The sequence below is a fragment of the Rattus norvegicus genome, chromosome 14 (genome assembly GCF_036323735.1).
Source record: "Rattus norvegicus strain BN/NHsdMcwi chromosome 14, GRCr8, whole genome shotgun sequence".
In the NCBI taxonomy this organism is placed as follows: domain Eukaryota; kingdom Metazoa; phylum Chordata; class Mammalia; order Rodentia; family Muridae; genus Rattus; species Rattus norvegicus.
In genome coordinates, this window is record NC_086032.1 from 26,984,605 (window position 1) to 27,011,320 (window position 26,716).

Below are 26,716 nucleotides of genomic sequence, written 5' to 3' on the forward strand. Positions count from 1 at the left end.
GGGTTCTCACTGGCGATAGACGCCAAAGTGTGGGATCCTTACCAGTGCACGCTGCAGCTGGTAGTGCTGTCTGAAGAGTTAGTCTTTGAAGAGATGCTAGAACCTGTTACTGTGTACTTGGCCTCCTCTTTTGTAGAAAAAGCTAATTCAACATATCAGCATTACTAATTCTGGAAAGGCATGACATCACACAAGCTGAACTTCCTCAAGATTACAGAAAATGGAACCAAATTCGTCATTTTCTTTGAGGAAGAGGTAGAAAGCCATTATTCACTTGTCTATCCAACAAAAGCCTATTGAACCCTATTTCTATGTACAGAATATATTACATTAATGCCTAAAAAGAAATAATGACCAGACAGAAGCATAATAAACGGCTGTGCCAGGCATGCTTATTGGGCATAATGAATGGAGTTCTGCATGAATATGTGTGTCTAATGGGGCAAATTGGAGAGTAGAATGCTATGCTCACAAGAATAAGGCACATAATTCAGAAAATTAGAAACAGTAACAATTAAACTCTTCCTTTCCTTTATCAAGACAGGGTTCATCTGTGTAGTCTTAGCTGTCCTGGAACTTGCTCTTAGACCAGGGTGGCCTCGAACTCAAGGAGATCCACTGTGGAGTTCTGGGATTAAAGGCATGTGTTACTACCAGCTGGCAACAATAAATACTTTATTTTTTTATTTATTACATAACTACCAAAATTCAGACACATATCTATGTTTTTCCAGCACACTTCAACTTGGACAACATTATTATGCCACAACTCAAATTCACAGTAACAGATTTTTTTTAAATTTACTTTAGAGATAAGATCTCATTCCGTGGCCTAGTCTTGACTACAGCTCAACATTACTCAGCCTGGCCTTGAACTCTTGGCAATCATCTCGTCTCAGCCTCCCATGGGCTGAGTTTACAGGCAAAAGCCACCATGCCCATCAAAAAAAAATGGTAAAAACAAAAAGCATTACAGATTTTTTAAAGTTATCTTTATATAATATTAAAAGTCAATAGTGTGTTCTAGAAGGTGGAAGCATTCAAGAGATTGAAATTAAAGATTATTACAGCTTAATCATGACAAATATTTTCATTGATTCAAAGATTTGAATTACTGTATTTATGAGTTATTAAGTAGGTTTGCTGAGACACATGTACTTTTGAATCATCCCTGAGGGTTGGTCTTATGTATCATGCTTTGTGGAATAGAGTTGTTATCCAGCTACAGTAGCATTCTGTGGAGCTAACCTTTTGATATGTTCCAAATTGGGGGGAAAAAAAACACTCTCAGGAACATTCCACCATTAATGTGAAAGGACAGATGCAATCTTAGCAGAAGTTGTATATAGTTCACTACACAAAGAGATAACTCCTCGATATATGTTGCAGAAGCAGAACGAGTTAAGAGACAAACCGTGCAAAGGACAGAGTCCCTTCTCATAGGTCCACATTCTTTAGAGAGGAAATGATTGCTACCCACCTTTCTAAGATGAAAAGAAAATGAATATTCCTCTTAAATTCCCAGGCCACAGAAGTGAATAGGGAATTGAATAAAATATTAAAAGTTATATGTACTACTGAGGGTTAAAGAAAAAGCTGTAGCTTTTTGTCAGGAAATTACCAAAATATCAAACTTACCTGATCTGCTATCCAGAGGCCCGAAGTCCAAGGAGTATTTGACAACATGGTAGTTGTTCCACACGTACAGCAGATTGTCCCTGGGATTGTAGTCCACGGCTGCTATGTACTGGTATGAGTTGGGAAAGGGTACATCCACCAGGCTATCCTTGCTTTGGTCAGTATTGTAAATGTAGTCAATCTTATTACCGGTGGCCTCATTGTCGTCATCCTCATATACAGACTTGACCACATACAGAATCCCACAAATCATAAATGCATTGGAAGCAGACCTTTTATCATAGGCAGTGTCCCATGTCCCCTCAATCCGTAGGGTGTAAGGGTTCAACTGGCTAATAACAATTTTGCCATTGTTCTGTTCTGTTGCATAGATTACCCATAATCCGTTTTCATCCACTGCCAAGTCTATGTCGGACTTGCCACCCCATCGGTATGGGGAGGTATCATGGTAGTTAGCATTTGCTATGATTGCCTCTCCACTCTTTATCCTAGTCCTCAAATCAAACTTTACTATGTTCCTTGTACGCTCCTTGTTGAAGAACAGGGCACCATCATATACTACAAATCCAGTACCATCCACTCTGTGAGGGAGCTTGTATGTAGTTGTCGGCCTTCCAGCAATGAAGTCATCTTTGGATGAATACTCTGTCAGGGTATCGGTTCTGTAGGGAGTCCAGGGCATATAGTAAATCTTGTCAGAAGCCTGTAGAGGGTCTTTGCACCATGCCCCAGATTGGTGGTCAGATTCAAACAAGTGTTCGCTCTGGTACACTCCTTTGAGCAGTCCGGGACAAAGAAAAACTGTCAGGAGGGAAACAATTATAATAATAAATATATTAACTGAACCATATTCACCTCTCCTTATTTTCAGCAAACAGAATGCATCTCTAACAAGTGATACCCACCACCGATAATTTTGTGGCTTTAGCTCTTTTTGCTATACAAATAGCATCCTTTCACATTAATTTTGGATTTTTTCTTTCTTTCTTTCTTTTTCTTTTCTTTTTTTGTTCCTTTCTTTTTTTTTCCTCCAAGCAATTTGATGTCACTTGCTGGGAAGAGTTAGCCCTTTTAGAAGCAGCTGTGCTTTTCTGATTTTTTTTTTTTTACCTTTGCAAACACCTACTTTGATGCACGTCTGGAGTGTAGCATATGCCTATGAGTTCTATAGAGATAGAACAAAATACCAAGCTCGCACACGATGCTTTCACTAGTTCACTGAAGAACCAACCATATCTCATTTGAGAATGGCAATCTGTTGTTTCCACTCTGATGCAATTGGCTGTCCAGTAGTTATTTCTCATTAAGAGACAGGTAGCCCCACATCATTATTATTTTAATAAAGGAAAAGATCTGCAACACAGGCCACTGAATCTTGTAGCAAAATAATAATAATTATAATAAAAAAAAGCATCTGAAAGCTGCTGCAACGCACACAGAGCATGCAACCCATTCAATTAAAGATGAGTGATGGATGGATACTGGAAGGAAAAAGAGAAAGGGAGAGAAAGAAAGGAAAGGAGGAAGGAGAAAGGAAGAAAAGGTGAAAGGTTACAGAAAAGAACCCAGGATCTAGATTTTAATCAGTTAAAAAAAAAGTCCTGTTAAGTACAGTATTATTGGAACTTAAAAACATGTACCTTTTACTGTTACATGAGAAAAGCATTGAAAAACAAGATTACTTGCTATATTTTGCTGCTCATACTTCAGAAGGAAAATGGGCAGGAATTGTATGATTCTTTTCTTTCTTTCTTTTTTTTTTTACTTTTCCTTTTGCCGTTTAGTATGATTCACTGGAGAACACTGTTAAGTATGGTGGTAAGAACACTTGGAAGGTTCATCTGGAATGAAGGGGGCTACAAAGCAACGTTTCCCAAAGGGTGGTTCTTGGAGCCGTCGTGCCACAGCTGAACACTGCACACGAAGGGAAAAAAAATGGGACTTGTAGCCACATCCAATCATGACACGGGACAGTAAATAAAAGCGTGGCAGGGATTATACTAGCTTAAGCACATTGATGAATCTCTAAATCAGAAGTGAGGTGAGTGAACTCCTCGCAAAATTTGATCCTGGGCGCCTTTCCACGGAGCCACGTTGGATGACTGTGTTCTGCCGTACCTGCTCTGGGAAGCGTTGCTTGCATTTATTTTTGCAAGGCAAACACACTGAAAAATAACCATGCAGTCTGCTGTTAGGTTTGAGCTTATTAGACTTTTCCTGGGTGAAAAAAAAAAGTTAGGAAATCACAAAGGGTTGGACGTTGACCTGCTTTTTAATGAACAAAGGGTTGTCCTTTTGGTGTTAGTGGTTAGCTCCTTAGTAGAAACTAGAAACACAGAACCCCTGAGAAATAGTCTAGGAGGAACCTCGGCTATGTGTTAAGGATGCCCAAAACGAAAGGATATTCCTGGGATGCTCACAGTTTTAACTTTCAAGAAATGAAACGTTTTTGTGGGAAAAGTTGACCCTTGAAATCTGCAAAAAATTTGGGACCGTTATAAATTTGTGATCAATAATAATTGTTGATGGCTGTAGAACTTGGAGTTTTAATATGAAAAACTTTATTGTAAACATAATACTCTTTGACTCAAAATTATATACAACCTTTATAAGTAATTCTGGCCCCTTGGTCACTAACAGCAGATGAGTTTGCATGAGTTCAAAGCGGTGTGGCCCCAGTCACTAAGGTCATTTGGGGTAATTAAGAGGAATATCATCTCCCCTTTCTCCAGGAGTTAAGAGTAAATGTAGACGGAGAAACAGCAGAACTACGGGAAATTAACAGAGACTGAGGAACAAATCTAAAGCGTTCATTATTAATCGTGCCCACTGGATGCCTAATTACTAGTTTCAAATAAAGAGGGATAAAATACAGTGTTGATGATTTCATAATGTCAATAATCCGTGTCAGGATAAAAGAAGCAAACCAGGACTGGTCAGTGAGACAGGTTAAAGTGAAGTTGAGCAGCAGAAGTAGTCAATAAATTTGCATAAAATAAGAATTAATAACAAAATTATTTAACTAAATGTTAAACTGTTAAATAACTTAGCCTATAAATAGTATATAATTTATGAAAGGTATTTAATTACCTTTTTGTTCCACTTCTATTGGAGAGAGAGAAGTAAAGAGAGAAAGGAGAAAAGAGAATAGATTAATGGTACGGTATTGGCCAAGCACTTTTTATTCACCTTTTCCAAACTGAAAGTAAATAATTTATTGCAGTCATGCTTGCTTAATAGAATGCTATCATGTTTTTTTAAAAAAACATTTCACCAAAACAAATACTTTCAAAATAAACATAAGATTTAGAATCTAGCATAAACATAGAAAATTATTGTAAAACTTAATATGGGGAAAGCAATAACCATAGTAAGAACGCCAGTAGGTACATTTGAAAGAAAGATCAGCAAGTTTACACACTGGACCTTCCACTCAGTTTGGTTAGTTTCACTTACGAATACTGTAGTGTATACCACTGCTTTAGAGAATAGCTCTGCTGGTTGTGTAGCGCAGAGGTGACCTGTTTAGAAGAGGTTCCTCTGAAGCTCATTTCCAGAGCCATGGACGTTGGGTAGCCCATGAGCCACGAATGAAATACAACTCAAGAAGCTCCAAGTCACCGGAGGTGGATTCTACCCTGAGAAAATGGATGCACTTGGAGTCGGTACTGGGCAAGCTTCCCCTCCACCCTCAACACTTGACATTAAGATGGAAAACTCCTGTCTCATAAAAATCTCCAATCACAATAGTAATTAATGTAAGTAATGAAATTCTTAACTAAGTCAACAAATACTTGGAACAGGAGCTTCCCTAAGAGGCTGTGTGTATGTATGTCTGATTTTAAAGGTTCTGATAGAAAATGGGAAAATGCAACATAGCCATGAAATATTAACTGGCACCTTTGTAACTTTATAAACAGATGTTATCTGCCTTCATCTTAATGGGCAAAAGGGGCCAACCTGAGAAAAGCAAAGATTTGGAGGAAGAGTGGGTTCATAATCAAACATGAAAAAAAATCACAAATTCCAAAGGTCAAACCAAGGCAATTTTAGTAGAAGGGGTGATGATCTTTATCACATGCAAGTACATTGGAAACCACTGATATTTCAAAATCAAACAGTTACTGCATTTGGGTGATTATCTTTGACTGCACTTTATGTGCTTTGACATAAATTCCTATGGATTTGTTTCCTTTAAAAGAGAACTCGTACAGTTCTTTGAAAGTCGAGTATTATCCATTAGAAGAAAAACCAGTGTGCATATATCCATATGCACGTATATTTGATGTATGTATATATTTATACGAAGGTTGCACCTTAGTCATTTGCATATATGAGTTTCAACAATATTTCTACAATTCCTTCAGGACCCTCATTACAGGATTGTGACTACCAGGCTGTAGCCCTCAGAAAGCGTTATCTAGGAGACATTCAGCAGAGGATAAAGGGTGGTAGTGCCAGAGCCTGCCAACTCTCAGGTGAGCTCATTCTGCTGTGATGGAAATAGGGCCTGAGCTGGAAGAATCTCCTCCCTTAGTGACAACATGGGATGTGACAGCAAGAAAAACAAGACAAATGCAGGCCACACTATCTGTTTCTGGATCATTCAAATTTGCTGAGGCCCAAATTTCAGGAGAAGGCAGAAAGCAAAAAGCTAGCAGGCGGGACACCTAGATTCCTGCTGCCACCTCTTGGGGCTGTATGTCAAGTAAGTTTGTATTTTTGGTTCCTGGGTAAATACATTTGCTAGCTCAGTTTGGACATACTAGGCCTGCCGCAGATCAACAGTCCTCTACTGCAGCTAATTACAGTAAGCGTTGAAATCACACACCCTTTAATTCTGCTTTTACAAACAGGGAGCTTTACTTGAAAGACCCATTTCAAATTTAGTCAAAAACTAAGAGTATATTCAATCTGCTGATGAAGGGAAGTGCAACTGGAAAATTAACACTGACTTAATTGAGAACCTCAAAGTTTGAACTTGATGCTCATTACAATAATAATTGAGCTTGGGAATGGGAAGTTGACATTTTCAATTTCTAGTCTAAGAAGGATTTCCAAATAATCGGTTCCTTAATTTTTTTTACTTCCCATACCTCTTTCAAAAATACTAATAATTATATTCTAAAATACCAGAACATAAAAATTATCCTTCAGAAAAATATCCTAATGTGTTAGTGATATAATACAATTGTTTCAAGGATTTACTTTTATTTATTTATGTAGTCATCCCCGCCCCCCCGTGTGTGTGTGTGCGTGTGTGTGTGTGTGTGTGTGTGTGTGTACATGCATACATGTGTGTGTCTCCTGTCTGTCTGTCTGTCTTTCTGTCTATCTGTATGTTTGTTCTTGGAAGAGGCCACTGGAATCCCCGGACCTAGGGTTACAGATATTAGTGAGCTGCCTAATGTGGGTGCTGCGAATCAAACTTGGGGTCCTCTAAAAGAGGAATGAACTCTATTCAGTAGGAGCTGTCTCTCTCTATACACCTGCAAAACATATGCCTAGTTTGAAATTAGGATGCTAGGGTAGGCTTTAAAAGTTGTACAAATATACATCTATTATACTGTGTGAATACCACCCTCTACTACAATTTTTATTCTTCTAAAATATTTGATCTCTTTTTTTTTAATATTTGATCTCTTTAACCTCAGCTCCAATTTGGTAAAATTTTGACTTTTCACTTTTCATACCAGTCTAATTCCTAGGAACTTGGTATGCCCTGCAGAGGAAGCCACACTGGCTTTGCTACTTTCTGTTACTCAAAAATGAAGATTGATTGCGCGACTCTGCTTTGGAGAATAATTACTATGGTCCTGCCGTGTCATGACTGGCTGTAACTCGTTCATCATTTATTTGCTATTTTCAAGGCTGAAGTAAGGCAGTCCTATAATTTAAAGTTGAAACAAGCTCACACAAATCATATTTCCATAACAAAACCCGGCAAGATGACAAAATGTGTCAGTAAAGAGCCGGGTAACGTTTAGCATTGTACAGTCTTAGCTGATTGCTGGGTCCGTTGCTGGAAAGTAACCTACTCTGGACTGGAAAATCAAATGAAATGGAGACGAGGAACGAGCCTAGGAATGTGTCGTTTAGAAGCACACAACTCACAGCACATAACCGATATCTAATGAATCGCTTATTAATTAAGTAGCTCATCCTAATGGTGCATATCTGTGTTTAGGTATTTTCAGAATGCTGGAGAAATAAGTGGCAAGCCAGGGAAAGTCGTAAAAGTTAGGCTGTAAGACCTTTCAGTATTTTAATACATGTAATGGGAAAATTCGAATACACAGGGAGTGACGTCTCCAACTTAGTGTAAGATTGGAAAAAAAAACACAAAGTGGAAGACGCTACATGATCTACTGGTAGGGGGAAAAACAGCTTTTCTTACAGAAAAGAGACTGAACGAATCAAAAACTACAGGCCTCCGGTGCTCCCTTCTCTCTTCTGTGTAATGGCATCATTAAAAAAAATAAAATGAATTGTCTGATGACAACTGTGTCTTAGCCTCCTCCAGGATCTCCTGCCTCTTAGCTGGCCCAATATCCTGAATTCTGACATGATAGCTGTCATCTGTCATTTGCAAATCCCGTTGGAAATGATTCTCTTCCTCTCCTCTCTTCACTTTTAATCCTGAAAGTATTTTTATTGTTCATTTGGCCTCGGCAAATATGCTTATCTATTTCCTTAAAGTGATTTCATTGTTGTCCTTCATCAACCATAATGCCATAAGCTGTATCCTGTGGTCAGGGTAAATAATAAACTCCAATAGAGGACAACTTTATTCTCTGCCCAAGGAAGACAACTGGAAAGAAGCATACTCATATATTTTCCTTCTAACCTTAAAGGGTTCATAAACCAGGCTATTCATCATGGCATTTTGGTTAGAAAAATAAGATATTATCAGTTCAAACTATTTTTGTATAATTCCATACAGAATATTATGGAATTACATTCTTTAACCGGAAACAGCATGGTTCACAGACCATACAAATGCAGTGTCGATCCTCATCATATTGCATTGCAAATTGCACAGAAACAAATTTGTTGTATGATTAAAACCATGAGAGCCATACCTGAAATCTATGGAACTTTATATAATTCTACTGTTAAATTTTCTTTCCTATAAGTGAAAATTATAGAGTGTATGTTTCTATCTACAATGTAAAGATGCCAAAATTATATTCTCTTAATCTCTCTATAGTTCTGTAATATGCAAATAAATATGTTTACAAGATATATAATATATGTATAATATGAACTACTTTACAAGCGACTAATATTTTCACTGAAGTATTTCAAACTGAACCATTTTCCTTGTTACATACATCTTAGAATGTTGAAATATGTTTGGGCAACCTGACCACATCCTGAGAACTAACAAAACACCAATCTATGAGAAATATTTGCCGGTCCATCATGGTCAAAGTCATCTATAGGAACATAATCTAAGTCCACAATAACAGTTTCTACTTGAATAGTACATCATAATGTAATGAATTTTTTCCTGGATTTCCTGATTTAAGTCATGAAACAACATTGGAATGTAGTATTTATTATTCCCACCATAGAAAATTTAACAGGAATTTGATAGGTTAAAGGCCTTGAAAACTGCTGGGACAAAATATATTACCCATTTTCCTGCAGAACTTCATCCCCATCTTATATTTTCCAATGAGGAAATGAGGCCCAAACATATATAGTTCTATAGTCTATATGTCAGAATTGATATTCAAACATAAACTTCAATATTGCTCATTATTAACCTTAAATAAAAGATGCCCTTACTCATGCCCAGTGCCTAACACATAGAAATATCTTAAATACCACTTGCTATCCTTCAAAGATACTTTCAAAGAATGGTATTCCATGATTCTCCTTTTTTGGGGGAGCTATTATTCCACAAGATTAGAGATGTGACACATTTCTCAAGGGATTAAGAGGGAGGAAATGGGTTCTAACTTTCCTAGCCAAGGAAAACAGAATTTGTATTTTTTTATTAGAAAGAAACCTTTGTTCCAGACCTCCTGTCTACTGTCTCTCTATTTTTTTTGAGGCAGATGATTGTCTCTTTCATTTCCAAGGAAACACAAAATCTCCTTATGTAAATGAAAATAAGATCTGTGAGGTTCATTAAAATTTCTGGTGTATTGCACATCAAAAATTCTGACAGACATCTGTCTCTTCCAGTAAACAAAGTGCTAATCCTTTATTTAATGAGGTACACGAGTAATCTCAGCAGCTCAGCTTCTAAATTATGTTTTTCAAATAACACTCATGCACCAGTGAATAAAAGTGCCATTCAAGCACCTTGTCATACAATGGCTTTATATAATGTGTTTCCAAAATTAACACCTCCTAATGAATTTCATTCTGGAGTGTGGAGATTGAAAACGTCAATAATTCATAAAATGCTTTCACCAGGCACATTCTAATTTAAACACTTAAACATAGTATCTATAGATTCCGCAGACACAGCGATGGCCCTTTATTTTGTAATAGCACTCTATTTCATTGATGGATCAGTGAAACCTTTCAAACTGCTAATTTCATCTTTTAAAAGAGAATGACTATTAGCAGACTCTTTTGAGAATCTTTTTGTAATGGCTCTATTGTAAATAATAATTTTTTCAAGTTATTATTGGTAGTACTTAAAATCAATACTACATTTAGTTAACCAAGGATGTACCCTTGTTGTGATGACTTGTCACTACTGTATAATAAGCATGTGGGATTTACAGTTGCCGAATAAAAAAAAGTAAAGAGAGTCCCTTCAGTGTATAAGAGTGTGTATTGTTTTGTATGTCCTGTGCTACTTCTGATTGATACGACTGCTGTTAGTAATGTTGAACGTATCAAGTCTTTTGACTTGTAGAGGTTTTGTTAATCTTCTGTACAGTGAATACTGTGAATCAATATTTTCTGATTTATTAAATCTGGTGTTCATATGAAAACAGAAATATGGAACACGTAAGTGCAGGTGTTGGAGTTCAGATTTCTCACAGTCGCTAGGGATGACAGCCTTGTTAGCTACTGTATGGTCATATCCTCACAAGCCCCTGAACTTGTATTTATGTTTAGGCAAATAGGTATCTCCCTTTAGGAAATTTACAGTCAGTTAGTGAGTTTCAGGGAGTTCATTCAGTCAGGGCAAATTATTCTTAATTGTTTTCCAAGGAACCTGAGGAATGATATTTGAAGCAAACCCACAAAAATGGAGAACTAAAGACAGATTCAGTCAAGGAAAAGCAAAAATATCAAAATCAGCACTTGTGAAACGAGCATAAGAACCGGGAGGAAGTAAAATGCAGTTCTGGTCATTTAAGAAACTCATGTAATGCCTCATCAAACTTGGGATTAAAAAACAAAACACAATTTGTATGTGATGATTATAGGGTCAATATTCAAAATTAATACTAAATATATGATTTCTAGAACTGAAACAAATATTAGCTGAAGTATAGACTTTTTAAGACATAGTACAACATTTTTATGAATTTAAAATGACTGGTTGATTTACATATATGTATTTATTGTTTTTAAGTGTATGAATGTTTTACCTGCATTTTTGTCTATGTACCTATTGCATGCCTGGTGACGATGAAGCTAAAAGAAAGCATCAGACTCCTTGGAATTGGAGTTACAAACTGTTCTAAGCTGCCATTTGGGTGCTTAGAACTGACTCAGGCCTCTGCAAAAGATGCAACTGCTTTTACTACTTACCTCTCTTCAACACACACACACACACACACACACACACACACACACACACACACACACACACAGATCCATCTCTCTGGCCTTCCACCTGTCTGTTTGTCTGCCTCTCTACTTTAGTGCTTAATTAAATATAGAAGTGAACTCACAGTAAAATTCCAAGTCTTTATTTTTAGTTTAAATCATCTTCCATTATTTCAGAAATACTTCTTGACTTTTAATAACTGAAATAAATTTCATTTAATTTAAACACTCATTATATTACTAAATGTCTTATTTTACCACAAGTACTATCTGTTGAATCCTTTTTAAAATTGCCTATATTTCTGTGCTGAGATTCAGAAAATATGGCTTTATAGCTTTAAGAACTAATAGAAACATATCTATATAGAAAGAAATAAACTGAGTTTAGTATAATATTTCTATGGAGTCATGATTAAAATCTCTTTTAAGAGAGTACAGTGTCATAGCATATACAGAAGACACCTAAAGCAAGGGGCCAGCAGCTAGCTTCAATTGGTAATGGTTAAAAGAGAAAAAAAAATGGGAAAAGAAAAAAAAGAAAGAGAATTACATTAACGTATTTATTATTTTCTATTGTACGAAACACGTAGCTGCTTAACTGTGTTCTCACTTGAAGTAGGAGCTATTCAGGTGGCATCTTGGATACTTCTTTTGTCTTTAATGATTGCTACACTGTATTCCTGGCAAGTGGGTAGCACAATTCCATCATCCCAGCTGTCTTAGTTAGGGTTACTGTTGCTGTGATGAAAGGCTGTGGTCAAAGGAAGTCAAGGGCAGTAACTCATACGCAACAGGAACTAGGAGGCAAGAGCTGAAGCTGAACCTGTGAAGGGATGTTCCTGACTTCAGTGCTACCACTGGATTTCTCAGCCTGCTCTCTAGCAGATCTCCCGCCCAGGGGACCTCACTCACAAATGGGCTGGGCTGTTACCACATCAATCACTAGTTAAGAAAATGCTCCCAGGCTAGCCTACAGTTTGCTGGGTTTATTATTATTATTATTATTATTATTATTATTATTATTATTATTATTATTATTATTATTATTAACTTGAGTATTTCTTATATACATTTCGAGTGTTATTCCCTTTCCCGGTTTCCGGGCGAACATCCCCCTAATCCCTCCCCCTCCCCTTTCTTATCGGTGTTCTTTTCCCCATCCTCCCCCCATTGCCGCCCTCCCCCCAACAGTCTAGTTCACTGGGGGTTCAGTCTTGGCAGGACCCAGGGCTTCCCCTTCCACTGGTGCTCTTACTAGGATATTCATTGCTACCTATGAGGTCAGAGTCCAGGGTCAGTCCATGTATAGTCTTTAGGTAGTGGCTTAGTCCCTGGAAGCTCTGGTTGCTTGGCATTGTTGTTCATAAGGGGTCTCGAGCCCCTTCGAGCTCTTCCAGTTCTTTCTCTGATTCCTTCAACGGGGCTCCTATTCTCAGTTCAGTGGTGTGCTGCTGGCATTCGCCTCTGTATTTGCTGTATTCTGGCTGTGTCTCTCAGGAGCGATCTACATCCGGCTCCTGTCGGCCTGCACTTCTTTGCTTCATCTATCTTGTCTAATTGGATGGCTGTTGCTGTTAAGGAAGCTTTTACTCAATGGAGGATCCATCCTCTTAGATGCTTCTACCTTCTGTCACGTTGTGACTAAAACTAGCCAGCATACCACCTAACTGCCACTCACTGGACACCGAACTCTTTTACTTATCTTTCATGTGTAGGTCCAGCTGCATATGCAGGGTTAGTCTCCAACCTTCTAATATGGGATGTAAGAATCATGCTTCCAAGAATGATAGGTGTTCTTCCCTGACTTACTCAGGAATGCATATTCAGGAAGATAATGTTTATAAGAAGTTGGCCTTGGCCTAAGAAAAGAAACATGAGAAAAATCTATACAAATGTATAGAATGGGGGTTGGGGATTTAGCTCAGTGGTAGAGCGCTTGCCTAGCAAGCACAAGGCCCTGGGTTCGGTCCCCAGCTCCGAAAAAAAGAAAAAGAAAAAAAAAACCAAATGTATAGTATGTAATGTGGAACTAGCAGAGAAACAGGATTCCACAAACGGAAATGACAGGCCTGCTTCCATTTGCCCTTCATTTTGTTCTTGTTCTTGTTCTGTTTTCTTAATGCTAAGTCAACATCTGCTAGGAAACTCACAAACATTTTTGTTTGTTTTAATAAAATGTGTCAAATAACAAGAAAAACAAACTTTAAGGACTGAAACAAATCTCATTTTTTCCCTCAATTACACCCCAGAAGCCACAATATTCTCCACAGTCCATTTATGCAATCTAACCTCCAACACTTTTCTTTAAAGTGCCCTCTGAAGTCTTACTTCCTAATGAAATGAAAGAAACTTCTTACAAGCAAGAAAGGGTTTCACATTGAAATTTTCATTCATATAGGCACTTTTTACACTTCATATAAATGTAAGTACTTCCTAAAAATTGCCTATCTATTACATAGCATGATCTTCTAGGAAACATTATCTTAAAGACTTCATACATTTCAGATACAAAGTATATTTTCTCAGGAACCCCTCTATCAGAACATGTTTCATGAATATGCTAGAAAATGATGTCTGTTCCTCAGTATCCATCAGCCCATGCTCTGCCTTAGCCCCTACAACTATGCCTAAATTGGGAAGCTACTTCATTTAAGATATTTTATCTTTTTAGGATATGAGACTTCTCCATCACTCATGTTCTCGAACAACTGGCCCATTTCCATTTCTAATACGAAGGGAAAATTAAAGAGAACATAGTTGAAGTAAGAGTGTGGGCTATATAACTGTTATGCTGAAGTGTATATTTTTCAATATTTAAGCTACAGCACTCTTTTTGGCTTTCCTTATTGTTGTTGTTGCTAAAGTGCTGGTCACTTTTAAAAAGGCAGGGGAAACAACTAGCATGGTTTGCTTCATCCAGCTACATTTTAAATATAATGCCTACTGAAGTCATGAAGTTTCCATGGGGAGCTAAAAGCTAAAAGTGTGGTTGAACAATGCCTAAGGGGGCATGTTCCATCATTATATAGGTACCATTACCATGAACTGACTTAATCATCAAAACAATTCCTGGATCTCAAAATTATCACCCCGAGCTGCAGCTTAAAGGCTGAGTTGGATAATACAGTTTTACAGACGAAGGAAAGTATGGTAGGAAATATTGAGATATCAATTAAAGTTCCCAGTTCCAGAAGGAGACAGGACTGGGGATTTAAAGGTGCAACCTGGTTCCTAGGCTTCAAGTAATTGATGTTCTACGGTTTCAGAAGTTTACAAGTCAATTTATACCAAGAAACTTTTCTCTTTTAGAAAATAAAGTTGCACGCCTTGGATTCCTTGTTTTAAGTGTCAGTGCGTTAGAATGCATTAAGAATGGGGTATTTTGAGGAATATTTCACTTGCAAAATTGAACTAGTTTTGTACTTATATACTAAGAGTACATGGCCTTGGTCTAGAGAATCTAGCTTTTATTTGCCAGTAAACGGTGTGCATATTTGAAATTAGAGTGTGGGGGCTGGTTTTTAGACTTATTATGTTTATCAAATTAATATTTAGTAACCACCAACAATGGCAGTTCGATTGAAGTGTCCCTTTCAGTATCAATGCATTTATGCATTCTGCATATATTGTCCAGAACCTGATCTAGGTCTATTTTCTACTAGAAAGTCCATTGACTTTAAAGAAGGGAGAGTTGTAACAGAAAATATTAACTTCTTAGAAATGCAACAAGTACATAGTACAAAGCAGAACAGAATAAATCATGGGTGTGCTTTTACATTTTGAAAGTGAAGTCATCATCTTAAACCAAACATAGTTTCCTTTCAACACTATAAAACTGATCTCTTAATGTTACATACAAGTTAGTTTATACAATTTTCGGATTCGACACTCTTCTATGAATCTTCTCCTTCAGTTTAGTGAACCATACATTATCTATTTGAATGCAGGGCCATTAAAGTCTTACAAACTGTTTATTACCCTACACATATTACAGGACTGTCACAGAACAGAGCCCTCTTCCTGCTTTATAGCTACTGTAGCATTTCTTCATGACATCAATAGGCTAGACCATTTACTACCAGAAAAAGCATTCGCGAATGCAACAAACTGATTCTGCTACAAGAAAACTCAATAAATCTGTCCACTTGCCCGATGTTCGCTTTCATTTAAAATCAGTCCATATTTATCTTTCAGACTTTCAGAAAGAAGAGAGATGTTAAATTCCTTGTTTGCTTTCCCTAGCGACAATGCTTCCTTGTTTATGCTAATAAATGTCAGTTAAATAGAATCAGATCTATTAGTTTTGAGATGTACTTGGGAATATTTAGGAAATGGTCAGTGAGGATTATAATAAAATTTTTTAAAAAAAACTATCTACTGTTTTTAGAGGCACATAATTCCGTTATTATAGAAAAAAGGCTCTATAAAGATTAACTGACTAAACCTTATGATGGTAGTTTGGCGTCTTGTATTTACCATTAGACAAGCAGTGATTAGTAAACCTAGTTTGCTTCCATTTGGATGAAGAAAATCAGAAAGTAAGTGCTTACTTTGCCTTGTAAGAATTCTGTCCATTTATTTATTTATTCACTCATTCATTCATTCGTTCACTCACTCACTTAGTGAATGAACCTGGGTATTAAAGCCAAGGTGTCACACACACCTAAGAAAGCACTCTACCATTGTTCATTGCTACATATTTTCACCCTGAGGGTTAAGGGCTAAAAATGTCAGAGGGCGACCGACAGGAGCCGGATGTAGATCGCTCCTGAGAGACACAGCCAGAATACAGCAAATACAGAGGCGAATGCCAGCAGCAAACCACTGAACTGAGAATGGGACCCCCGTTGAAGGAATCAGAGAAAGAACTGGAAGAGCTTGAAGGGGCTCGAGACCCCATATGTACAACAATGCCAAGCAACCAGAGCTTCCAGGGACTAAGCCACTACCTAAAGACTATACATGGACTGACCCTGGACTCTGACCTCATAGGTAGCAATGAATATCCTAGTAAGAGCACCAGTGGAAGGGGAAGCCCTGGGTCCTGCTAAGACTGAACCCCCAGTGAACTAGTCTATGGGGGGAGGGCGGCAATGGGGGAGGGTTGGGAGGGGAACACCCACAAGGAAGGGGAGGGGGGAGGGGGATGTTTGCCCGGAAACCGGGAAAGGGAATAACACTCGAAATGTATATAAGAAATACTCAAGTTAATAACAAAAAAAAATGTCAGAGGGCTTGCTAAGTATCCTTCTTGCCAGTTCTATTGTAGAGGCGAATTTCCTTAACCTTGAAGGAGACTCTCCTCCAATATCTTCTCCTTCTAGCCTTCCCTCACACAGGCGATTATTATGCACAATGCTTATACAACCATTCATGGACAGTTATTCTGACATTTTGACAAAACATTAGAAGTTTCAAGAGATGCTCATGGGTAATACAACTCTCTGAGTTTTATGTGACGATATTGTTTTCCTTGATTTTGCTAAACAGTACAAGCAGAATAAATGGTTATTAAAGCAGGTCATGCCCATACCTAGAAGTGTAATGTATTTATCATTTATCAATAAAAATGCAAAAAATACCTCAGAGAGATGTCAAAAATTTTATTAAGACACATTTGATTTTTCGAAAGCTGATTTGAATGGGTGCTTGCGTTTTATTTTTATGTACCATTCCACATCAAGACTTCCCCTTTTATTGTAGAGAAACAGTTTGGTTATAGGACCATTGTTTACTTAACTGACTCTTCTGTAGTGAAATATAATGACTGCCCAAGTCTGTGTCCTGTCATGTAACACCATGTTTAATAATCATCTCTAGTCTAACACCAGCTTTTATGAAATTTTTCCTCATCTATGACATTTCAGACATATCCCATGTGGCCTATAGATTTTCTGTGTTTGAAAGCTCAGTCTGAGAAAGGATATTTCACTGCAATTCATTTCTTTGAAGATAACCAATAAGATACCATTCCAGTTAATATGTTAAATATGTGTATGAATACTAATCAAATTCAATAATTTAAAAGATTAGTTATAATGTTAGGCATCTTCATCTGGTTCAAACCTATTAATCATCCCTGGTTAAACTATAACATCCATTTGAGAAATACCTAATATGTAAAGTATACAAAGAGGGTAGGAAATGATTAACATTTTATCTAAATTGATTTATACATTACTTTGTAACATTTTTATAAGACTAAACAATGTCTACCAATGTCTTTTCTTCCTTGGATATAATGTGTACAAATACATTGTATTTATTTAGAGACACTGGGGAACAGAGCTCAATGCAAGGTTTACAATGCAGTAGTAAACATTGGAGGTGGGGACAGGATGATCCCATGAAGCAAGGACAGACAGAGAATGAAAATACAGAGAATAATTGAGGTTGATATTATGTATTTAAAAGGTAGTAAATTCTACTCAGGTCTTTGGGAAATATGCAGACTGCTTCCCAGAATGAGCCAACTGAAATGCAGGAAGCTGGTGTGATTATCAAGAGTTTCTCCCTTCATCTGACAAAAAGGCAGTGGTTTTTATTGCTGTCATTGGTGTTGTTTTGTTTTGTTCTTAATAAATACAGGATCTCTCTGTGTAGCCCTTTCTGTCCTGGATTTCAGTATGTGGACCAGGCTGGCCTCGAACTCTGAGACTCACCTGCCTCTACCTCCTAAGTGCTGGGATTAAAGATGTGCACCATCATGCCCAGTCATGGTAAAGGATAGTCTTAAACATCATACATTTCCCTTAACACATGCAAATGGCTGGATCCCAAGCCAATGGCCCTAGGGAAAAACAGGGGTCAGATTATCACAAGACAAAAATAAGGCATCTGGGAAAGGAAGTGGATAATATCAGTGGACCTTAATGCTCATCAAAAATGAGTCGTTATCAAATTAGGTCTAAGTAAAATTGGGTCATGGGAATACTCTGTTATCACAATATTACTAACTTACTTTTGTAACCTCCTTTCCAATTATTGGCAGATGACAGTAGAAATTTCAGAACAGGAATTAGAGATCTAACTTTATACATTCCACAGCTGCTGGCGGAGACCACGGAAGAGTGGGACTTGTGGCTGAACCTGTTTCTGCTCTAAGCAATTCTAGGCATGGAGAGAGAGTAGGAGGAACCAACTGCATGACCTGTTGTGAACTCAGTGTCAGCTAGCTTAGCCAGGGCAGGTGATTCAGGCTCTGAGAGGACTCTTAATTCTTTCTACATGTCCATTTTATGAAAATACTTATTTGAATTTAGTCTATTGTCCATCTTTCCTAGCTTGATTAAAAACAAACTGGGCTTTGATAGACCTTTATCGTAAGAAAATATTAAATAAATCACTCTCATGTAAACATGAGTGCTCATTTTATGATCTCTTGGCCTTAAATGATATTAGAAGGGAAGGGTAAAATGATTTAATTGTACAATAATCTCAAAAATGAAAGGAAAAATTTAAAAGATATAGCAAATGTCAGTAATTTAAGAAATAGCCTTTAATTCAGAATAGTGCAAAGGAACCCTGATTTTTGTTGTTGTTGTTTTTCTTGTGTTTTTGAGACAGGGTGTCTCTGTGTAGCTTTGGTTGTCCTGGAACTCGCTTTGAAGAGCAGGGTGGCCTCACACTCAGAGATCTGCCTGCCTCTTCCTCTCGAGTGCTGGGTTTAAGGTGTGGGCTACCACTGCCGGGTGGAATCCTAAATTCATGAAGAATGATAAAAAGCAACAGGAGTATTTTCAGTTTCAACTTGTCTGTTTTCACTTACTGATTCATACATAGAAAAGGCAGCTCTTATGCCATTTTAAGACCCTGAATTCAATTTAAACATAGATCAATGTTCCGCTAACTAACTTGACATCGAAGTTAAAATATTCATAAGCAAGCTAAAGACCAAGGAATGTATTATTTGGTAAAAAGTGGGCAACACAATTAACAGCTGCTGATCGGTTGATTTTATGAAGTTCATTATGGATTAATCATTGATTAACAATATTGATTAATAATCATTGATGGAAGAAGAGCCTAGACAACAAAGCACGCTCACAGCAAAAGTATAACTACTTTCAAAATGCCTTCTCATTGGGGGAAATAAACATAGAAATTATGCATACTGTAAAATGCAGTGCACCGAATAATGTAAACGTGGTTTCAAAGGTCAAGGTCTCAGTGCCTTCCGTGCAGAGTATACATCCATGTGAGTTCATTTGGAAATGCTGCAGTGTTTGTCCCTGCAGACCCTACATTTTATGCTCGTGCTATAACTTTTGGAGGCACAGGATGTCTTGTAATAGTTGTGCTGCCTCCCATCATTATCTGGGATGTTGTGCAATTCAGACATTCAGGTTTAGCTGGCAGACAACCTAGAAGCCTTGGATGGCAGTTCTGGTTGAAAACGGACATTGAAATCTTAAAACAGTATATGTAAAAGCAAGAACATAGAACCGGCGCGGTAGAACAGGAAACGTAAGTTACATCAACTCTAAAGGGCAGAAAAGACACAGATGACTTCAGAGAGGACAGGTCCTTCCCTCGATCAGGCATCTCATGAATTTAATTTGATAAGCAAAAGTGCACCGAGCTGGGTCAATGGTGGGACTTTGAGACTATGAGGAAAACATTCCGGGGATTGGGACAAACTCTTTGTAATCACAGACTACACTTTTTCAGTGTTAAGATTTTATTTCCAATGCTCATGGCCATCTCTGTTCACAGGTATCTCTGTTGCCAGCTGTATGCTAACTTTAAAAGAGATGGATAAAACAGATAAAAACAGCTGACATTACTGTAAATACTTCATGTATTAGGACTCCAAATAACTACAAATACATTATTATTATTATTATTATTATTAATTATCATCATCATCAAAGTATTTTAATAAGCTCAAAAATAAGAGAACAAAAATATTTGATTACTTTGTTTATAAATATTGACAATAATGAAGCAGTGTTTTATTAGAAAACAAAACCCTTATATATGAAGTAGTACTCCAATTGCTTCTACTTCACTCTGAAAGATCATAGGATGTCACTTTCCTTGGGTATTATGTCTAGGTGTATTTTTTATGGATAAATTTCTAAAATTTATATAATTAAATTATATCACAAATTCCTCAGAGATACACATTCATTTAAAACTTAATTATCTGTGTATGTATGTGTGGGTATGTGTCATATGAGTGTAAGTGCCATTGGAAGCAGGATAGGACAATGGAACCCTTGGAGCTAAAGTTATGGACCATTGTGAGCAATAGAATATGGGAGTTGAGAGCCTAATTCAGGTCCACCAGAACAGCAGTGAGCGCTCTTAACCCCTGAGCTAGCTCTTCAATTCCAAAGGTTATCATATTTGACCAATGTAAAAAAAAATGTATTAACACAACTCAAAAGTGTTTCCTGGATATACTATTAATATTTGCAAGGGAAAGACTGTAGCGGGCAGAATGTAGCCAATGTACAGGAAGTGCCCAAAGAGAAGCCAAGCAGTGCGCACAAAATAGGTGTAATAGGTGTATCTACTGGGAGTGTGTATATATATACACTCTGTATGAAAGTCTTATTAGAACACATTTAGACCAGGTAATAATTACATTCACAGGGTTTCAGTCCGAGGGAATATGCAGTGCAAAATTTGTTATAATATTTAGTAACTTCACACACACACGCTTTAATATAGGCAGAACAACATAAGTGCCATTTGTGTGCCTGAACATAATCTATAATACACTAGGTTTAATAAATTCATTGGAAATTCTACTGGAAAAGTAAAAACAATAATAAACTGGTTATGGTCAAGTTGGCCTGCCAGCAACCAGGGCAGCAGGCTGGTCACTCAGGTTAACTTGGCTCTGGATGCCAGGTCCATGGCATAGTGTTAGGGTCTCAGGAAGATAAAGAACATTGGAAAGTAGTAATGTCCCCAAAGAAGTGGCGGGCCCAAAGACCAGCGCTTCCTTAATGTAAATGTAAGGATATTATAAAATTTAATATTTAGTCCATGGCCTTTGCCCAAAATAGATCTATTGCTTCTCTGCTTGTAAAAAAAATCAAATATTGCTAGTTAAATAATATAAAGTCACTGATAATATTTAACTTCATAAATTTAGACAAAATTTCACACAGACTCTCCGGAAAGCTTGGAATGTGATTTCAAACCCAGGCTCCACTGTCCTACTGATTTCTCTTAGTATGTGGTCTCTCTCTCTCCTCCCTCTCTCTCTCTCTCTCTCTCTCTCTCTCTCTCTCTCTCTCTCTCTCTAGTTTATATAGAGTTAAGAATCAAATACAAGTGCACTGTGAGTGATGAGGAAACATACTACTGACTGAGTCAAATCCCAAGCCCTAGGTTAACGTTTTTTAATACAAAAGTGTTGTAGTGGTTGAGAGTTAAATTTTAAAGAATAGACTCAGTTCTGGTTCTATTAAATGTCACCTATGTGTCACTGAATAAATTATACATAATCTTTCTTCATGTGGCTCTCTTCATGTTAAAGAGGCATAGCAAAATTGATATCACATTGAAATATTCTAAAGTTTAAACCATGCCCAATACAGAGCAATCTTTCCCTCTCCTTCTCCACACTCCTCCATCTCTGTCTCTCGTGTATACACACACACACAAACAACAACAACAACAACAACAACACACACACACACACACACACACACACACACACACACACACACACGCCAAGGAGAATATGTAGTCTGGAGACGATTTATGAGGGTCAGAACTCTTTCCTTTACCATGGAGTCAATTTACTGACCAACCCTACCCTGAATATTTTTATTATTAACAAATGATTTTCATGGATGTCAGATCAAGGTTGAACACAAAACAAGAAAATGTGTTATTTTTCTTTCATGGGTTTATAATTTTGCTAAGAAGATAACAAACTAAGGTAGTAATTATAGAATTAACTGTGTGTGTAACATTTGCAATAGAATACCAAGATGTGTGTGTATGTGTGTGTGTGTGTATCAAACAAAATAGACTAAAATAATAGTAAAATTTAAGAAGCAAATGCAAAGTTGCATATGAATGTACAGTGAGTGAATAGAGAATCATGACCAGTTAACAAAAGCTCAAGGTGCAGGGAACTAAAGGTTAATTTGCAAGAATCAAACGGGCTACCCTTGAACTTGCCAGTCGAAATTAAAACCTTCAATTCTAATTTTAAACTGACATTATCTATATAAATATAAAGCATCATGTCCTTTTTAATAACTTAGCTTTTCTATTTCTAGCTTAAAACATATCATCCATTCAATGAATTAGAATTTCCAAGCAAAAAATTTAAGCAAAATGGCTACAGGCCTCAAAAATTCTACCCATGCTAACAGGTGAAACGCTATCCTTTAAATTACCTTAAGTGTTATTTTAAACAGTCAATCGGAAGAGTCAATTCTTCCTTGCAAGTAATATAGAGAAATTCAGAAGCCTGGTAAAAAGGTATTTAAAAGGTCAGGTTGGGACTTCGGTGCACTATTATATTTTGGATAAGACAATTGATAATACCTTTAAATCCCTCTACGTCCTGAAGGACCCTTTCTGTTGGCATCATGGCTGATTTCTCTCAGGGGCTGAATAAATCCGCGTAACAATGTCAAGCTGTAGCAAGCTGGCAAATTTAGAAGTGAGCTCTTAAAAATGCCAGATGACCTGTGAAACATAGATTTCTAAAGGGGACATGAAATCTAGGCTACGCTGGATGCTGTATTCTGAATGTAGGTAGAGTGTGCCTTTTGACAAGAGAGAGGGAAAATAAATGCACAGAAGGGTGAGTGTCCGGCTGGAAATTTATACTAACAGTGCAAACAGGAAGGGGTAAGGGAGGCCCCACAAGGCTATTGGCAGGACCAGTTAGCACACAGCACTTAGAGTCAGTGCTCTGGCAGGTAGGAGAAGTCCTCTGGCAGCAAAAGACACTCTAAAGTACAGGAGAAAAATAGGCACAGGAAATGCTGGACTTGTATGCTCTTGTATTGTTAACAGGGTAGTGAAACTTCATTCTCTTAGTAGGAAAGAAAATCTGAGTATGTGAGTGAGTGGCGAAAAATATTTTAAAGATTTGTTCATATAAATAAAATAATTATTGGCTTTAACAAAGTCACACTGGCGAAATCTTATGAAAAGCAAGGTCAGATAAAGACCTTTGAAATCATTAGGAATGACAGGAACCATTTAGTTGAGTCAATGCTTGTGAGGGAACTTCCATTTTTTTTTTATCTTTCTTTTGGGAGTATTGTTACTCGTTGAGGTACAGGCAATGTGCCCTTGCATTCTGAGTGGTAACTGGGAACACTTAACTCTTTTCTTATCAATTCTAGATGCACTGGTACCAAGTAACAAACATTGAACAAGTGTGACCTTCTTAGGCAGTTACAGTTTATAGGTTCCCGTTAAAATCTTTCAGTAAGAACTCATGCTTTCCTGTGAACACAGCTTAGTCAGCTGCATGAGACCAGTTCATATTAAGTTCCTACAAAGAGGACCCTGAACGCTATGGACACATGATTTAGACAAAGGATTTAGACCCTTAATGTTATTTAGACAAAAGATTCCAAGTTTGTGGTGGCAACTGCCCAGTCCTCAGGTGAAGATTCCTTTCTTTATATGGCCCCCAAATAACACTTTTATTTTTGAACTGGGAAGTATTTAAAATAAACATCAAAGCAAACAATGGAAGAAAAATATCACGAGGGAGGATCGTATATCCTGGAGAAGGAAGGGAACCTAGATTCTGTGATGACAGTTTGGTCTTTTTTTAGCACCCAGTTCTTTGCTTTTATTGCTTCTCCGCATCACTGCCCAGCAAGGCTGTCCTAATTTGTTATCGCTAATGATAGAAATACGAGTGCTTGTATCGGTGTTTTATACGTGCACTTACTTTTCTTAAAATTATATGGTGTCCCCTGACATCGATGTTTTAATCGGAAATTCAGAAATGTATTTTGAGATGCGGGTGGATACGCAAATGTTTATGTTCTTCAGACTGGTGTGTTGCCACAAGATATCTACAACGAAATCATTGAATGCTAATTCCCAGAATTAACTCTTTCTGCTCTCAAGCTGAGCAACTGAAAATGATTCTTGTATGTTTTGAAAATGTACGGTTCTCAAAGGCACTTTCACAGTAGAGTTGAAAATGGTTCACACATCTTGGCACAAACTAAGGTTCCAAAAACTAGGCAAGGTTTTTGGCATGTACGTTTTCTTTTGGGCTCCTTTCTGGGTGTTTCAATTTATTTAATTATTACAACTTTGCAAGGACTATGTCTCCATGTTGTTTGTTTGGAAACTGTGGCAGAGAGACTTGGAATAAATTATTAAATATGATCATTTATAATGATCAAATGACTTGACGAATAAAACCCATTAAATAACAGAAAAAGTCGAAGAGAAAGCAGCCGACAAATAAATGGCTTTTGTAGCATGTATAAGACATTCCATTTGATCCCCAGAACTGCAAGAAAAACAAATACAGTGTTACTGAGTTAAGGCAGGGCAATTTTCTGTAATAAATAAAGAAATAGTTGGTTTCTAAACACTTAACAACTGAAAATAGAATCAATCACAGATTATTTAAGACAGATGCAATTTTTTTGTAGGAAGAAAAATCTAGAAAACGCAGGAGAAAATGTAATTAGACTCTAAACGCAATATATGATGAAAAAATATATATATGAATGACTCAAATTTGTAATTAGTGGTTTAGGGGACACACTGAGATTCCTAGATTACTAGCTCATGTCTAACAATAACTTAAAGAGCCTGTTCTGGAGGTCTGATCATCTAGAGAATAATTACCAAGTGAAATCAAAGGAAAATATAAAAGTAAGACTGGGATTCACAAGCCTCTAATGAAATCGATGTTGGATGAAAACTCGAAAACCCCTTAAATACCAAGCAATGATTAAAGAGTAACAAAATAAAATGTAAGCTGGATAGCGGTTGTACAACGTCAAATTGCAGCATTTGGGAAACAGGCAGAGGCAGGCAGATCTCTGAGGTCAAGACCAGCCTGGTCTACAGAGTGAGTTCCAGGACAGTCAGGGCTGCACAGAGAAACCCTGTCTCAAAACAAACAAACACACAAATAGTAAGATGTACATGCAGATTATAAAATAAGGTCACTCTCAAAGGTATTTTTATCTCATAAGAAGGTTGTAGAGTTGCTAGGACCTTTTAAAAATTCATGAACATTTAACACAATTGACAGCCAGAAGGAAGGAACCAGCCCTGATCGTGTGTTCAAGGAAATGAAATTGTTCAGAGCCCTGGGATAGCCGGTTTAGATTCTCAGCTGTATACTTTGAACCTAAGTGATCCTGGCAGCAAGTCTAGAGGTTTAAAGGAAGAAAAAGGTTTCTGTAGGCTACAAGGAATTAACATCCTGAAATGACTCTCTGTGATAACCGAGGCCAAACCCTCACTTGCTACCTAGACATCCCTGGTGTCTCCAGGGTAGTGATGACTGCTATTTATTACCAAAGTTCTATCCTCTCAGACCATTGCGTATTTCACCATCACCTCAGAGCAGCGATTGTCTTTACGTTCCCATGATACACAATTGTCTCCAGTGTATACAAGTACTGTGATTCAAATGCAGCTGCTTCATATTGGAGCATGCATTTATTTATTTATTTGTATCTATTAAAATATCCTCGCTACCTTATATACCAAACTGTGGCATTTATCTGCCAAAATTCCACAATGTAAGGTGCAAATTTCTTTTTCTTTTTTTAAAAATTTTTATTGAATATTTTATGCATTTAAATTTCAAATGTTATTCCCTTTCCAGGTTTTCCCCTCTCCCATCCCCCCTCCCACTGTTTCTATGAGGATGATCCCTTCCTACCCACCCACTCCCACCTCAACACCCTGCAACTCCCCTATACTGGGGGCATAATTCAGCTTTCACAGGACCAGCAGCCTTTCCTCCCATTGATTCCAGATAAGGCCATCCTCTGCTACATATGCAGCGGGAGCCATGGGCCCCTCCATGCATACTCTTTGGTTGGTGGTTTAGTCCCTGGGGACTCTGGGGTGTCTGATTGGTTGGTATTGCTGTTCTTTCAATGGGGCTGCAAACCCCATCAGTTTCTTCAGTCCTTTCCTTAACTCCTCCATTAGGGTCTCTGTGCTCAGTCCAATGGTTGGCTGTGAGCATCATATCTATACTTGTCATGCTCTGACAGAGTCTCTCAGAAGACAGTTATATCAGGCTCCTGTCAGCATGCATTTCTTGGCATCCACAATAATGTCTGGGTTTGGTGTCTGTATATGAGATGGATCCCCATAAGTCTCTGAATGACTTTTTCCTTCA

At 37.5% G+C, this 26,716-nt stretch overlaps 1 protein-coding gene across 26 annotated transcripts in view; it reads right to left on the minus strand.

Annotated features, from left to right (window-relative positions):
• The window catches only part of Adgrl3 (adhesion G protein-coupled receptor L3), a 767,242-nt gene that overhangs the window by 293,714 nt on the left and 446,812 nt on the right, over window positions 1-26,716 (minus strand). For 24 of the 26 annotated variants that reach the window (XM_063272835.1, XM_063272833.1, XM_063272832.1 and 21 more), the window contains one exon: window positions 1,639-2,439. In XM_063272835.1, the coding sequence (XP_063128905.1) occupies window positions 1,639-2,439 (801 nt within the window). Of the gene's footprint in view, window positions 1-1,638; window positions 2,440-4,728; window positions 4,744-26,716 lie in introns of all 26 variants that reach the window. The other 2 variants (XM_008769970.4, NM_130822.2) reach the window with 1 other exon arrangement.